We start from the raw sequence: 18,261 nt of genomic DNA, 5'->3' as shown, positions 1-18,261 counted from the left end.
TGGTGCCAAAATTGGGTTGAAAGGTCACCAATTTTAAATAAGAAAGGGTAAAAAAGGGCTCATAACGATCACGATATGTAACCATGCGACCTCTCTGGAGACCCTTATGTGACCGCATAGGCTTAATCCATACGGTCGCACGGTTAAGCCCCCTTTTTTCATCCATTCATGAGATTTTGAACAACCAAAATTCTAACAATCTCCCAGTTGTTCAAAATCAATGTTGATCACATAAACAAATATCAACACTTGTGCGCAAAAACTAGATATCTTTCGATTTGAATCTATTCATAGTGTAAATCTCATAAAGTATTATCAGAATTCTAGGTAGTAAGAGTGCTTCGAACCAATTATTCTTTGTGACAATACCGATAAAATCACACAAATAAGTGTTAAACTTTTCACAAGTTCCTCTAACTCGCTTAGTGCTAATATGGCATTGCACTAATTCTTTTTAATTGAACTTTTAAAGAGAAAAAATTTCAACTCTCTAATGAGGCGACACATCTCGAAGTTTACATAGGTAAAGTTCTTTCAATATCTTTGTTACTTTTAGAGATACTTGTACTCTGTACTGAACTTCATTAAGAGTTTATTCTAACTCATCCCTCCAATGGTAACAACCTACACTATTTTGCAAAGATATAATAATTTTTTTAACTTAATTTAATAGTGTTGAAATCTATCCACTTATCGAATAATTTGTTGTTACCCTTTGAACCTAAACATACTAATTTAGTATATTTTGGTAGGGTTTCTGTTATTGATGGATCTATTTGAGGAGTTTCAATCCCATTTTGCTCGATGTTGATCTCAACAACTCTTTTGTGAAAACTTTGTTAAATGGATCAACTAAGTTTTCACTAGACTTAATAGATGTAAGAGAAATTACTCCATACTTGATTAATTTCCTTCATCCTCGTGTCTTAGACTCATATGTCTAGACTTGTTATTGTACACTTCATTATAAGCTCGAGCTTGAGTGAATTGACTATCACAGAAGATAGGTATAGAAGAAATATCATTTATATCTAAAGGTATTTCATATAATAAATCCCTTAGCCACTCAGCTTCTTTCCCGATTTCAGCCAATGCTAAAAATTTTGATTTCATAGGTGAATGAGTAATACAAATTTGTTTCTTAGACTTCTAAGAAACTGCACCACCTCCAAGAGTGAATATTCAACTTGAAGTGGATTTATTCTCTTCTACACTCGATATCCAAGTTGCATCGGCATATCTATCCAAGATTTTAGGAAACTTTGTATATTGTAGTCCAAGGGTTTTGGCTTTCTTTAGATAACAAAGAACCCTACTGATGGCCTTCCAATGTTCGAAACTCGGGTTGCTAGTAAACCTGCTTAGTTTACTTACAACAAATGTGACATCATTTCTTGTATATTGTGATGCATACATAAGACTTTCAATTACACTTACATATTCTATTTGAGCTATTGCTCTACCGTCATTTTTATCAATTTGATGTTCGGATCTATGGGAATATTAGTCTCTTTAACGTTCAAATTTTTCAACTTATTTATCACATTCTCAACATAATGTGATTGGCTTAATGTAAAATCCCTACTATCCTTTTTAACTTTGATACCAAGGATAGTGTCCACTTCTCCAAAATCCTTCATTTTGAAAGTAGTGGATAGAAACCCCCCCTTTTTTTATTCCATCTACATTGTTGCTAATGATCAGTATATCATCAACATATAGACACACTAAAGTAATTATATTATTATTCACTTTCGTGTAGAGGCACTTATCTACCGAATTATGATTAAATCTATTTGACATTATTTTAGAGTCAAATTTCTTATGCCACTTTTTGGGAGCTTGCTTTAATCCATATAAGGATTTAATTAATTTGAACACTTTGTGTTCATTTCCCTGTAGAATGAACCTTTCTGATTGTTCTATGTAAACTTTCTCTTGGAGATCTCCATTTAGAAACGCCGTCTTGATGTCCATTTGATGTTCATGTAAATCATAAATAGATGTTAGTGCAAATAAGATTTTGATCGAGGTTATCTGAGCCACGGGTGCATATGTGTCAAAGTAATCAATTCCTTAATCAAGCCTTGTAGGTATCAACAGATCCATCAGAATTATATTTCTTCCTAAATATCCATTGCAACCAATAACTTTAGAACCTGCTGGTAGGTCAACTTTTTCCCAAGTGTTATTTGAAATAATAGAATCCATTTCATTGTTTATTGCTTCTTTTCATAGCATACAATCTCTAGATTGCATCGCTTCCTTATAAGTCTTAAGATCACTTTCCACTTGAAGAACAAAGGAAATTATTCTTACAACATCCATCCTATCTCTCTCTACTAATTAAAAAGGAAATAAGTTGAGAATCTATTTCATCTGATCTTAAGTTCTTTTCTTTTCTAGTTCTTTTGCTTTTTCGGGGTTCAATTTCAACTTCTTTTGTGGATGTCTCTTCTAATGAGCTTCTAAAGGTTAGAATATCCTTATTATCATTTTCAAATTTCCTAGCTACCATTATATTTTCGAAGAATTCCACATCTCTTGATTCTATTATAACATCCGATTCAATATTTAATAATTTATAAGCTTTGCTATTGAGAGCATATCCCACAAAGACACATTTGATATCTCTAGGACCTAACTTGGTCTTTTTTTAGGATTCATATTCTTATAATGGGTAAAGCACCCCCACACTTTAAAATAATTAATATTTGGTTTTCTACTTTTCCAAATTTCATATGGGGAAATTTTATTCTTTTTCATGGGAATCCTATTTGTTTTATGGAAAGCACTAAGTAATGCTTCACCCGGTAGATTAAAAGGTAGTTCAAAATTTAATAACATGGTATTTGCCATTTCCAAAAATATTTTATTATTTCTTTCTGTTAATCCATTTTGTTCTGGTATTCTAGGTGCAGAAGCTTGATGTACTTTCAATTTTGTTCACAAAACATGTTAAATTCATTAGAAAAGTATTCCCTACCTCTATCACTTCTTAGAGTCTTTAATTTTCTTCCTAATTGATTTTCAACCTATTTTATAAGTCTTAAAGACACTAAAGGCTTTATCTTTATGTTTTAGTAAGTACACATAAGTATACCTAGAACAATTATCAATATAAGTAATAAAATATCTATTACCATCTCTAGTTAACATTCCATTCAATTCACATGTCGGAATGAACAAGTTCAAGTAATTTTGTTGATCTTACTACACTATGAAATGGCTTCTTAATCAATTTTCATTTAACACATATTTTATATTTTTCTAAGTTGTCAATACTACATTGTATCAATCCACATTTAATCATTTTTTTCATAGTATTAACTCCTATATATGCTAATTTTTTTTCATAGTATCAACATTTTCTTTGACAATCACTTTTGATCTTCCTTCATTTCCTATTTGTATTTATTGATTGTCTTCAATGTCATGATAAGTTTTGAAGGGAGACTTATCATAACATACATGGATTGTAGTGCATGGATCGTACCATCAACCGGAACTTTGTCTTAGATTGCATTAATTTCGCTTACCATGGCGATAATCTCATCAACGGAGTTCACTTGTCTTTCCTTCTTTTGTTGTTTCCTATGCTTGCATTCTCTAGCATAGTGTCCTGATTTTCCACAAATATAGTAATGTCCTTTGGCTTTGTTTTTGAATTTTCCTTGATCCTTTCTAGGACCAAGAGATTTCCCTTTCTCTTTAATTTTGTTGGATTTGTCCCCATTGCCCACGGCATTAACTTTCGAAGAGCCATCATTAGAATTTTCAATCTTATTTCTTGCCCTTGATTCTTCCTTTATACGAAGATGTTTTTATATATCTTCCAAATAAAAGTCTTCGGAATTTTGAATAATCTTCTTCCTATATTCTTTTCAAGAATCAGGGAGTTTAACAATAATTGCTCCCACTTGGAAAGTTTCGGGAAGTTTGGTTTTCACCGCTTTCAGTTTGTTTACAATTATTGGTAACTCATGTACTTGTGGCAATAACGGTACATTATCCAAAAATTTGAAATCAAAATATTTAGATATTAAGAACTTTTTGGTACCTTCCTCCTCGACTTTATATTTGTTTTCTAGCAAGTACCAGATTTCTTTTGTCGATGTAGTATTGGTATAGAGATCGTAGAGATAATTGGACAACGCGTTTAGGATATGGCCACGACATATCAATTCGTCCTCTTCCCGTTTCTTCATTTTTGTGCGAATTTCTTCGGTATCCTTGTCAGTTGCATCGCGAATGGGCTCTGATTTTGGATTAAGCACATGGAAAATCTTCAAGGCTGTTAATAGAAACTTGAGTTTGTCTTGCCATCTTGTGAAAATTGAGCCATCGAATCTGTCCAAGTCTTGATTCATCATTTTGATGGTGACAAGTGTAGATTTCGTCTCTATCACAGTAATAATAACGAATAACGTTTGAAATTGTTGAAAATTTTGTAGCAATGGAGAACAAAACAAATCAAAATAAAGAAGGAAGGAGATATATATATCAACGAAGGCTTGAACACCAAATTAATCTCACTGTCTTCAAGCGTTATTTGTCTCTTTTTCAATGTTTTTGAAGGATTTCCGACAAACCGTTCGTAGGATTAAACGAACCTTGATGAAGAACACCAAAAAGCAAAAGTGTTTCTTCAAAGTGAACAAGTGAAGAAGAATGTAAATGGTTATGTGAAGACAAAAAAGATCAATATATTATGGATGAACAAGAAATGAAGCTCATATGATTTTCATTATATATATATATATATTTTGAACTTTGATAACCTATTTATAGGCCCAGACAAGTTCTCACGAAGTGGTGTCAAAATTGGGTTGAAAGGCCACCAATTTTAAATAAAAGGGTAAAAAAACGGCTCATAACAATCACAATATGTGACCATGGGACGGCATGGTTATAGCACAAGCCCCCCTCAAACTCTCGGGAGGCCCTTATGCAACCACATGAGCTTAATCCATGCAGTCGCATGGTTAAGTCCCCATTTTTTCTTTCTTTTTTGTCATCCATTCACGAGATTTTGAACATTCTCGACTGACATCAAAATTTAATAATCTTATCACCATTTAATAAATACATAACATGCATTGTGTAGTACCTAAGAATTTTCTTCATACAGATTGCAAGTCTCTTTCTTTCTGTGTATTTATTTGTAAATAAAGAAAATCAGAATTGCAGAGAGAGAACGAGGAGAAAGAGAGATTATGATGATTGACACCTGCATATCTTTAGAGATATGGTATAGAACTAAACATGAAGAGGATTATTACCCGAAAGAAAAGGGTTGGGGGTTATTGTACTTATTGCAAGTCTAAGTAGGCACTATCTTATGAGGTAGTTCAAGATTTTGGATAAGAGGACAGATTTTGAGTTTCTTACGGACAAATCAAAGACCCTTATTTCTTTTTGATGGAATCCATGGACCATGATTATACTTGGAAAATAAACAGAGAGAGAAATGGGTATATTTATGTGAACCTGTGACGGATTATGATAAATTTATTGAATGATTATGCTACTTGTACATAAAATGATGTAGATGAAAAATATTGGACGAAAAGGTTGATTGTATTTTAAACTGACAAATAACAAAGTAATATGTGACATTATGTAACATATTATGTAAAGCTTGATGTATATGTAATAAGGTCCTTTATTAAATCATCTTCAAGCAGCAAGTTTGAAATGATCAAAAATTAAACATTACAATTGATAAACGATCACAAAGATAGGTATTATAATTCTTTATCTTTTACAGACGCAGGGTGTGAAATGTAAATGCGTGAAAAAGAAAGGAAAAATAGAGAGGGAGAATATTCCCAAAATCGAACAATCTCAAAAGTTGAACCAAGTGATAGCAGTCAGAATTTTGTGGAAAAAGTGGAATTAGGCTGTTAAAAAGGATGAATTCAAGGAGATCAGTCCTACCTCAATAGTTTCTTAGTCTGTGCACTATAGGGCTTCTTCCAATTATTTTGTTTTGCTTCACCTTTTTGTTTATGGTAATTACAAGTTGAAAAAAAAAAATTGTAATTCGGTCTACACTAATTTGTCGGGAAAATGCATTTTCTCACCGAGCTTTTATAGGGAAGACGCATGGGGTGAGCCCCATGGGAATATTTTATTGAGGTGGATCCCATTAATATGTGTATTCTGTGAAGTACCTGTATGTTTTTCCTTTGTAAGTGTAGCATTCTTTAATTTGTTGAAACGAGGCAAATCTCAAAGTTGGAAATACAGCACAAGTCTAATCTATTAATATCGAAATTTCTTCCATAAATAAGAAACCTAATCAATTGAAGTGTCATCATGAAATCAATCTTGTTGCAAGAAAAGAGTTAGTTATCACGACTGCATGTTTACTTGGAGCACGGCTTGAGACATCTAGTCTTGGCTATCTTTTTTTGCATTTTTATCATAGGGAGTTTTAGTCCGTTGTTCAGCTCTCATTCTTTACAGATTGGCCAACGTTGGACTTTCATTCTAATGGGACGTCGCTTGCATCTTCGTATGTGACCGGGTTGAATATGAAGAGCAACCGGTGACTAACGAGTTCAAGTTTTTTTGGTGGGAAATTAACTCGATCTTATTTGCCAAATATTAGTTAGAGACTCAATCATCCTAAAGAGTTAAAGTTACAACTACATATTTTTCTTTCTTAATTATGTTCAATCCAATATAAAAGTACTTTTTCGAGATCGGGGGCATAAAAATGAGGATATGTATACTATATAATTTGAAGAAGATGAAAATATATCGACATCATAGTCATTATTACTACCTTGTATTTATCCCTCTCTGTAGTAATTATTTTCCCATTTAAGAAATGGTCCCAATTGGAATGCCATTTCTGGATTTTGAAATATTTAAAAGACTGACGCTTAATTAGTTTTCAGAAATAAGAGATTATATTGTTTACATTATTTTGGAAACTGAATAAGTCTATGACCTCATATATACACAAATATTTTTCTTTTTTCTGTAGCAACCTATAATAATAAGTAGTGTTCCAAAAAACGACGTATAAATGTGTTTAGGCGGATCTAGGTGTGAAGCAAGTGCAAAACGTCTCATTGCACACTTTTTCGCTCCTAGTCGTGCCTAGCGCACACTTCTTATGTTTTTTTAGTAATTAGATAATTTTAAATTGATCTAAAACACTTTTTTTATGCCTAAACCAAAACTTAGCATTCACGCTTTACGCTTTTTAGAACACTGATTATCTATTAAATATAGGGGATCCATTTCAAATTGTCAACTTTGTCAATAATAGAATCTCAAAATTTTTTAATTTAGCACTTGTTTGGCTTAAAAAATTGCTAAGAATTTGACGGTAAAGTTTACGATTAATATTAATCACACAATTTTTATCAACTTTTATCAAAATATACACAAATTTTTGCAAATAATTCCCTTAATCTCGAAGAAATATATATTTTGAAAATACATTTAAGTTAATTATAATTATAAAGCTATAACAAACTTATAATTGGTGGCAATCACTGGATAATAGAGTAATTAATATTGAGATATTATCATGATTATTCCTTTTTGGATTAATTTCATTTTTGGTCACTGAAATTTCAATTGAATCACCCAAATTTAGTTTATCTTAATCCGATCATTAGACTTCAATTTACTATCAACATTAGCAACTATATTTGCTCTTATTACTGAAGTTAGCGTGTTAAAGCTACATTGCCGTTAAAAATTTATTGAGATGTGAAGCGTCTTTCGTTTCAGGCAAACATGTCATCTGATCAATATATATGAACAAACAAATGATTATCCATAATCAGGTAGTATCTTTTTCAAAATTTGCACTCACAACTTGATTTTGTAGCATATTTATCAAGAATAGTAAGACACACATATTGCCATCAATTTTTAACGTCTTCATAGAACTGAAACGTTAATTTTAATAACGGTGGCTAACAAGGTGACTGAAGTTATGTGATATAATTGAGACAAATTAAAATTAAGTGACCCAATTGAAATTTTACTGAAAATTCAGTGTCCAAAAATGAAATTACCCCATTCCTCGTTGTATGGTTAAACCCTATACATGCCCCTACTTCACTGTGTTTCTTCCTTCTTGTTGGAAATATTATCCCCAATCAATAAGATCACTCCTAAAATAGGTACTGCCGAGAAATCATGATTCATCTTCTGTACTCTTTTAAATCTGTGTGTGTGTGTGTGTGTGTGTGAGAGAGAGAGAGAGAGAGAGAGATGGGGTTCTAAAGTTGGTAAATTTTTGAAAGTTATTTGGCTTTTGGGCTTCCCTGCCATCTTTTCAGGCTCATTCTCCAGCTCCCTACTCAATAGGGTGGCTGCTGATTGAGAACTGTTAAATTAAGAAAAATACTTGAAAAAATGCTGTAAGAAGGGATGAATTATTTGTCTCATACATTATGATTTGCATATAATTAGAGAAACCTACAATTCAAGTGTGTTTTTTGAGCTTACTGATAATCAAGGACCAAATCTCCATTAAACAAAATTTGAAATCACAAACATTCATTCATTCATTCATTCACATCTTCTCTTCTCTTCTTAGCTTCTAATCTTAATCACAACTTTTTGTTGCCTTTTGATTCAAGCAAAGAGTGTTAGAAATTCCTCCTTTATAGTTGTCCCTGTCAACTTCTGTACTTCTCTCCCAGATATCTCTCTGATTGATATCCTCCTCTTTCTATCTCTATCACCCTCCATGTGCTTAGCCCTATCCGTACCCGTCTCTTTATAATTCAACATTTCGCACACTTTCACCATTTCACCTATCTTCTTCTTCTTCTTCTCCGAAAAGTGAATATCGACGATGGAAACTCAACAAAATCATCAGCAACAGGGAAATGAAGATGGGGGAAACAAAAGCAGTAATTTTCTATGCAGGCAAAGCAGTACTAGGTGGACACCCACTACTGAGCAAATAAGAATCTTGAAAGACCTTTACTACAACAATGGAGTTAGGTCTCCATCTGCTGAGCAGATACAGAGGATCTCTGCCAAGTTGAGGCAGTACGGAAAGATTGAAGGCAAAAATGTCTTTTATTGGTTTCAGAACCATAAAGCTCGTGAGAGGCAGAAGAAACGCTTCACTAGTACTACTCCTTCTGCCTCTGATGTCCCCATGCACCACAGATCACCTGCTGCCGGTGTTTGGAAATACCATCAAGATCATCCTTTCCCTAACAATCTTACTGCTGCAGGTCAATATTACATTTTCTTAAGATCCTACAATCTCTTATTATTAGATGCTCATATAGTGATTAGGGTTCTTGCATTACATCATGATTTTTCAGGGTTTTCTAATTTGGTGTGTTTTATGATCAGGTTTTCCATCTTCATCAAGTTCTTCTCCTGGTGTCCTGAATATTGGCCCTGTGGGACACCCTGGCTATGGATCTGTAGCCATGGAGAAGAGTTTCAGAGTGAGTACAGTAGTTGTTAACCTGTTTATCACAAATTGATGAAATGGCACGCTTTATATTTTGTTTACGGAAGATAAATATCAGAAGGCGTCGTTTCTTTTCAAGTATAAATTTGATGAAAAATTACCGTGAAGAAGAAAACCCCTAAGTTTATTGGTGCAAAGAAGCATTAGAAGACACAGAGATGAAATATTACATTTTTCTCAAGAAAATGAACCTTGATGGTGATTTCTTAGTTATTGAATTCAAGTTTTCAGGGTTTATTGCTATGAAAACTTGTTTACTATTAAATTGCAGTTTATAGAAATACAAGTTTTGACCAACAGTACAGGTCTCTTTCTCTCTTTAATTCCATTTCTTGAATTCAAATAAACTAGGACTGTTCCATATCTTCAAGTGTTGATGGCAATGGATCTAGCCTGGGTCAAAACTTTGTACGGGTCGGAGTCGACCCGTATTCTTCAGGAGGAGGCTACCACCCATTTCTTGAAAAAAGAAAATATGTTGATTATGAAACCCTAGAAGATGAACAGCAAGAAGAAGAACAAGTCCCAGAAATTGAAACTCTACCTCTTTTCCCCATGCACGATGAACACACTTTCAAGCAAGAAACTAACTTCTACAATGGCTGGCATTATGGCCCGAGGGCCGAAGATAATAACATTGGCTCGTCACGGGCTTCCCTCGAGCTCACCAGATTGCTTAATTCTCCATGAAAAAAATGTTACCCTTGTTATGAAGGATTCTACCTTGTTTACTTTCAACTTTTTTCGTTTTTTAGTTTCTAATTAAGTGATGTTATGTTTCTATTCAGCTTATGTTTTCTATTCATTTTCGTATTTATAAATTAGGGTCGGAAATCCAACTCCCTTCACTATTTGACGTTCCACGGTTGAAAGATTGTTTGCTGTCATCTTCAGCTAGAAATGAGAATATATATGAGACCAACAAAGCATGAAGCAATACGAAATGTGACAAAAATTGGTTAGAATCTCTTAATTTGTACACATACGTTTATGAGAATCTCTAACTTCCCGAAAATTTAAAATTTCCTCTATATGTTCATGGATTGTAAGAAGGCTTAATTAGATTATCTCGAATATGGGGGGTATAATGGGTTTTGGAGGTCTAAAATGTAGAAAATGAATGTGTGATCAATTCCCTACCCTTAGTGTTCTCCTTGCGCTTCATCGACACTTGAAATTTGGGCCTCATCAATTTAGATAACTCTTATAAGTTAGTACGACTTGATATGATCAACAACTGAATCAATTGACATAAATGCTCGTGATCCTTTGCTCTATGCACATTCCATGGTAGTGAAGACAAGAAATTAATTTACCAGTCCAAAATTAATCTATAGATTAAGCACAAAGTACACGAATGATTAGCTTCTGATTGTTACAAGACCATGAATGCAAACAATCATGCTTGAAAGTTTACAACAAGTTTGACAGTTGATCATGTGGCAAATTATTATTCGCCAGTTTTGAAATCGTTCACCATTTTTTGGAAGGTTGAAGCACGTGGCTGTAGTCTTCTCAGACAGAGATAGGGTTGGCAACGGTTCGGTTATGGGTCGGTTCGACCAAAACCATAACCGCACCACCAAATTTTTGACCATACCATAACCGCACCATAACCACGTAAATCGATTCGGTTCGGTTCGGTTCGATTTTTATCTCGGTTCGGCACGGTTCGGTTCGATTAATAACCACGAAAATAAATTATTTTTTATAAGTTCATCCGTCAAATTGATATAAAACAATTTATGAAAAAAAGTTAATGAAAACAAAAACACAATATTCCAAACAAAAATGCAAACATTATCAAACAATATTCCAAACGTAAATGCAAACATTATCCTAATTTTCAATTGTAAAATACAAATTTAACAAACAATATTATAAATATAATAATACTAAACTTTTCCTTCATTCTTAATTGTTGTGCATCGAAGTTACTTGATGCATTCTTCCATACAAGTCTTACTAGCATAGATCAACATTCAAAATTGATTCCTATTCATCCTTTGCAATATTGGCACGTCTAGAAAAACATCGAACTCTGTTTTTACATGATCAACAGTAATGAATGACTAACAAATGTAACAAATTTTCGGAGGCGACGACGATTTGGACCGTAGAGGCAATGGAGCCGTGTGTGAATTTGTGGTTGTGGAGAGTAGGGTTTACATTTATATACTGTCATACTAATGCTATTATGGGCTAATGGTAAGTAGACTGGCCGAATGAGTCAGGTAGATGTAATGAGGAGGGGAGGGATTTTGTTTTGATTTGGATAGAAAAGTAGTGTAAAGCCCATTATCAATTCAATTTTTTTTTTTAGCGGGTAATCGGTTCGGTTTCGGTTCGACGACGTAAATACCATACTCGCACTATTACGAACCGGTTTATTAAAATCAAAACCATATCCGCCCCATTGCACCATCGGTTCGGTTTTTTTTGCCCCATTCGGTTCGGTTAACCGCAGTTTTCGATTTTGACGGTTCAAATTATCATCTCTAAACAGAGATATAGGTGGGTCCCAAATCCTAGGTGAAGCTTTGGTTGAAATACCCAAGTTTAGGAGGCACAGTGTAAAGTTGTTAATAAATTAATATATTGCCCCAAATCATTGTGGTGTTGAATATTAGACACTTCACTGCAAAGTGAAAATATAAAAAGTGGGATAAGAATTTGTTGATTGACAATACACGCCGTTATTTTGGAAGAGGATATGTTTCGATGTTTGTACCATTTTTACATCGTAAATTTCACAATTTCTTTTTTTTTTTGGATACCCAGATCTCCCAGTTTCGCCAGACTAATTCCTGGACCTCAAACTTCCGGCCCCTCATTAGCTTGAGGAAGTTAATCGCGAGTTGTGCCCTTATTGACTCCCAGGTTCCTGCATGGTTTATACTCCTTCCCCTAAGAGAGCTCTCTTCACTGCCTTCCAACACCTTGCCTTCGAGATAAATCCCCCTTCCAAGATGCTGCCTTCCAGGAATGGAACTCTCCACGCTAGCTTTGTGAGCCCACCAATGCAATTGTTCCACCAACTCGAATGTGCCCCGGGGAGCGTAAATTTCACAAATTATTTGTATGTCATTTCCCTCACTAATGTGTTTTACTAACTCTGTCCATCTCAATTATAAAAGTTGATTTTATTTTCTATCACACGGATTAAGAAATTTTATCTAGACCTTTGTTTGGTGGAAATTAAAATTAATTATTTTAGATTTTGATCAAAATTTTTGAAATATATGATTGAAAAGTTGTTGGGCTTATGAAATATGTACTTAATATTAATTGTTTGCCTTTGATTTAAATTTAAATCAATACCGAACTCGGATTTAATATTATTGAAAAAGCATTTTTTGTCAAAAACTTTCCTAATTTGACTTTATATATATTTATACAATTTCAAAATTAAGTGGAGAAAATTACTTGTAACTAAGCAAATTAAATAAGTGTATATTAGTAAATAAACAAAACAAAACATTCTTAATAAAAAAAAAAAGAATTATATAATTGGGACAAGAAAAAAAAAGGAAAGTTTGTCTATATAAATGGGATGGATGGAATATTTCTTGTAGACCATAGACTACCAATTATACTTTTATTTTAATTTTTTTTCAAAAAAAGAAGTCGACGATTTTTTTTTTTTTTTTATTAATAGTCCTGGTTGGTAGGAATTAAAATTAAAATTTTGATTTAAATTAAAGTCTAGAATTAATTTTAATGAGCGTGCCTAAAGTAACTGGGGTACTTCTTTCTTATATTAGTAGACTTAGCTTCATCAAGACTTTCCTCCATCACTCGGATGTACCAATTTGATATGGGTGTCATGAGCCGGCCTAGAACTACGGCCCCAGGAGTGACCCCCGCCCTCCCAAAACAAGCCTATATATGTATATGAAAACTAATGAAAAAAATAAAAAAATAAAAAAATAAAATTCAATTCAAGTTTATCTAAAGAAAATGACAAAAAATAGGTTCTCTTAATATAAATTAACAGAATTTTGGTTCTCAGCCTTCAAAATGAAATAAACGTGAGTAATCAACTTAATTACATTTTCGAATCTAGGTTCCCACGTGATAGAAATTGTAATTTGAATTTTAAAAAACACGCGAATTAAAGTTGAAGAACTAAACTGTCAAAGATTTAGCATGAGGACCCAGATGCACATATTTGACGTGACTTTCACATGTGATTTTAATGCTTACAGTTACATTAATGATTTTTGTCTCGTTAGGACCCATATTTAGAAATCAATTTTAGATGTTCGGAAGCCAAAATCACACTAGTTAAAAGGTCACAAAGTCTACTCTAAATTTTTCGAAGAACGCATGATACAACATTACACCTCCAAAAGTACCAGGAAATGTTTTCTTCATAACTAATCAATTAACAGAATTTGGTTCTCAACCTTCAAAATGAAATAAATTGAGTCATCAACTTAATTATATTTTCGAATCTAGTTTCCCATGTGATAGAAATTGTAATCTGAATTTTAAAAAACGTGTGAATTAAAGTTGAAGAGCAAAACTGTCAAAGATTTAGTATGAGGACCCAGATGCACATATTTAACGTGACTTTCACATGTGATTTTAATGCTTACAGTTACATTAATGATTTTTGTCTCGCTAGGACCCATATTTAGAAGTTTAAATAGATAGGTTGAAAACTTATAATCTCAATTTTAGATGTTCGGAAGCCAAAATCACACTAGTTAAGAGGTTAGAAAGTCTACTCTAATTTTTCCGAAGAACATATGATACAACATTACACCTCCAAAAGTACCGGGAAATGTTTTCTTCATAAATAATGAATGATTATTTATCTTGCTTAAATACAAATTTTCAAGAGCTATTCTCTATTGTACTTCTTCTCATGTCAAGTGAGGGTTGATTTTTTCTTTTGTTTCCTTTTTTCCAAAAAAATGAAAGTCTCGAAGAAGGTTTACAAGAAGAACGGTCATGTTCACTGAACAAACAGTCCAGTGCATTGCGTACAATTATTGCTTATCTAGAACGTTGCATACAAAAATCCAGAACAAATATTTCCTGTGCATATCAGCGAATTGAGCCATCTAACCGATAGGTGGGCCAATGATGTGGATGAGACCTATCCAGTATAATATGTCATCAATTCTATTGAGATCTTGTTTGAGCCTCATTTTGGGGGAAAGAATGAATTTTTCTATAGTGCATTGATGGAAAATATGTGATTAAAAAATACAAAAAATTTTTTGAATTCGCGTGTAATTTTATTTTATTGAAGAATGTACAATTGAAATAATGTTAAAACACTATTGAAAAATTCATTTGTTTTTCAAAGAATGTGACTCAAACAAGGGCTAAGCGTGTGTTTGAGCCACATTATTTTGAAAGAATTTATTTTGGAATAGTAGATTGATGAAAAATGTGTTATTAAAAATTGAGGAAAAATTTTGAATTTACGTGTAATATTATTTTACTGAAAAATATGTGATTGAAATAATATCAAATTATTGTTTAAAAATACTTTTTTTTTTTAAAAAAAATGCCGCCCAAATAGGGCCTAAATGGTTCCATCTATAGTCATATTGTATAAACTTATTCAAAATCAAATATTAATTTCAATTGCTACTTATATTTATAAATGATTCATAAATTTATCAAATGGAGGCTACATTGTTTGGTGTAGACAGTATATACAAATGCTTTGACAAAAATGAATATATCGTGTTCGTAACATCGTGATTTTCAAATGAAGAAATAAGCAAACTTAGACCATCTCCAAAGCTACATTAAAATTTGAAGTAAGTTTTACACATTTTTGCACCAACTCATTTAGCAAACTAAAATCATCTTCAACCTATTACACTAAAACTTATACCGAATGAATAACGTTTAATCATTTTCTCCACCTTGAATTCTTAACAATGTATCTATTTGGGAATATATATATATATATATATATATATATATATATAAGGAAAATAATTACTAAATTAAAAAATACTCAATTATGATTGATGACATTAAAATTTATTATAAATAATGATGATGATACCCTTAGAATTCTAATTCTTCTAAGGTAGTATTCCACTAATATCTCACCTCTCCCTCGAGAAAGACTTCTTTGCCTTACTAGATTTATAAACATTTTATATCTCTAAATCGGTTAGAGCGTGTCGAAAATAAAATATAAATAAATGAGTCGATCTTTTTGACCAAACGATTCAATCAAGTCTTTATTAATACATTGTATAAACTGAAAAGGTCCCAGTCAACAAGATTTTGGGAGGATATTTTTCTTCATTTGGATTGACATATTTGCACACTTCTACGATTCTCATAAACCCTAATGCAAAATGAGGGCAGTGAAACGCATGCATGGGATGGAACCTGCACGTGTAAACAGAGAATAAATCAACCAATGAGGTAACTCTGAACAATGCTTCTTTCTCAGTGCATGGATTTATGAAGATTTTCATTTAGTTTTTGTGGGATCCAAAGATGAAATCTTTCAAACTTTTTAAGGCTTCCAGTACGTAATGTCCCTTACAAGTAAAAGTGAGCCATCACTTTGAGTCTTTTTAGTACTCTTTTGCAACTTGGTGAGTTTAATCACCTTTTTGTCTAGTCCAGTGGTGTGTTACTTCATGAATTTTTGTTTTATGTAACCATATTACACGTGCATGTGTTTTAGAATGAATGTAGGGAACGAAGATGAATAGATTGATGTTGGGTGGGTCACGTTCTAAATTAATTTATAAAGACCATTTTATAAGAGTAATATGAATTCGATAAAAGATAGTAGAAGAGAAATTAAGGAGTACAACTGTACAAGACCACAATTGGCATGGCGTAGTGTCAAGGATTGTAGCTTTACTTAACTCTTTGACACTATCGCAGCCGCAGTTTGCCCAACTTCGGCCGCACATTGTAAATATTACTTCAAGTTTGAGTTGTAATTTTCTTTTCATTATAATAGTTATTTCAGTTGTAAAATATCTGATATTACTAAACGTTTAGTATGATTCATCGTCTTTTAAACATCTTAGTCATTCAAAAATCTTTCAAGCTCACTAGTATTCGCCCCCTGCACCAACAATTGTAATTTTTTGCTTTCGTCAATTGTAATGTTCAGTTTTTATCAATCAATGTTTAATTTACTTTCAATGTATTCAAATTCTCTGTTGTAAACTTTCTACAAAATTATAATCAAATTTTCTTTCATCCTGACGCGACTGAGAAAAGGCGAAAGGTAGTATAGCGGAGCAGACTACTGCTGCACGGTGTCCCTTTCTGTGCTAAGAAGAAAGGCACCCCGTGAAAGTTGGTATCAGAGTTGCGGCTTACGACCCTCGATAATAAAGCTATGGATCCAATTACATCCCATACCATTGAAGTGGGAGAGCCTCAAAAGAAGAGTACTACTAAACAGCGCGTGGACGTGCTTGATGAGACAACTACTAGGTTGTGCTATGCCTTGGACGGTCTCGAGGAAAAAGTCGAGATGGCAGAATTCGAGATTCGTGGATTACACATCCAACTGGATGAAAGCCAAAGGGCTTGCGCAGCAATGACTGAAGCTGCTGCAATCATTCCTGATCTACAGGGTAAAATAGAAGTGTTGAGAGCTCAATTACGAGTACTCCAACGTGCGGTGGGCAATGGGCAAGCTCCCGTACCTGAGTATGCTCCTAGACTAAGAATTCCTGAATCGTGTACCTATGGAGGGACACGTGATGCAAAAGAAGTCGAAAACTTCTTCTTTGATATGGAACAATACTTTCTCGCAGCTTCAATCGAAGACGAAGTTAGAAAGGTAACCACAGCTACCATGTATGGAGATGCAAAACTATGGTGGCGAACCAAATATATTGACATTTAGGCCACCAGAGTCCGAATAGATTCTTGGGATCTCCTCAAGGAAGCGATCAAATCGCAGTTTTTCCCGAAAAATGTCGAGTATCAAGGTCGACAGGCACTTCGAGACCTGAAACACACAAGCTCTATCAGGGAGTGTGTGAAATCCTTTTCAAGGTATATGCTGAATATTCGAGATATGTCGAAAAAGGAAAAGCTCTTCACCTTTATGGAAGGGTTGAAACCATGGACACACACGGAGTTTCAAAGACAGAAAGTTACTGATTTGAGCACCGCCATGAGAGCCACCGAATGCTTGAGCGACTACCAAATGGAATCTAGAAAAGATCGACCTTTGGGGAGTAATCAAGCAATTGGAGATGGTAACAGACCTTACAGACCCACCTCGAACCCAAATGGGGAAGAGCGTTACTCTTAGAATAAAGGAAGAGTTTATCAAAGCACCCGTGACTTTCAGGGAAACTATTATAATAGTCGTCAAATAAATTTTAATGGCAGCAACTGTAACAATTGGAGCAAAGGAAAAGCAACAGAGGGTCGAACTGATGTCACTTCCAAATTGATGTGCTTTTTATGCGAAGGACCTCATCGGGTGTCGGAGTGTCCTCAGAAGCGGATGGTGAATGCATATTGTCAACTAGCAAGTGGCGGGTCAAGTTCAAAGCAAGAGGCCCCACAAGCTAATTGTCATAGTAAGACCGAGTCCGAAGAGGATGAGGATGTAGTTGGGGCATTTTCATATCGGTGTAATATACTGTCGCATCGGGTTTTTGAAAAGGATGACGTCCCATTGAAAGATGCAAAGATGGAAGAAGCATGAGCCGAGTTCATGTGTTTAAGGGCCGAGCCGAGCCGAGCCAAGCCAAGCCAGCTCGGCCCATTGCCGCCACTAGATGTGGGGGTGTGATTCTTGCTATTTTGTACTGCAT

At 33.8% G+C, this 18,261-nt stretch overlaps 1 protein-coding gene across 1 annotated transcript; it reads left to right on the top strand.

Moving 5' to 3' along the window:
- The first annotated feature begins 8,833 nt into the window (after nucleotides 1–8,833).
- LOC111400578 (protein WUSCHEL-like) lies at nucleotides 8,834–10,162 on the top strand. The gene is made up of 3 exons (XM_023027987.1): nucleotides 8,834–9,224; nucleotides 9,349–9,446; nucleotides 9,824–10,162. The coding sequence occupies exons 1-3, from the start codon at nucleotides 8,834–8,836 to the stop codon at nucleotides 10,160–10,162; spliced, it is 828 nt and encodes a 275-aa protein (XP_022883755.1).
- The last annotated feature ends 8,099 nt before the right edge of the window (nucleotides 10,163–18,261 follow it).

This window comes from Olea europaea, chromosome 10 (genome assembly GCF_002742605.1).
Source record: "Olea europaea var. sylvestris chromosome 10, O_europaea_v1, whole genome shotgun sequence".
Lineage (NCBI taxonomy): Eukaryota > Viridiplantae > Streptophyta > Magnoliopsida > Lamiales > Oleaceae > Olea > Olea europaea.
Note: the sequence above shows the minus strand (reverse complement) of the source record. Positions and strands in the feature narration are given on the sequence as shown.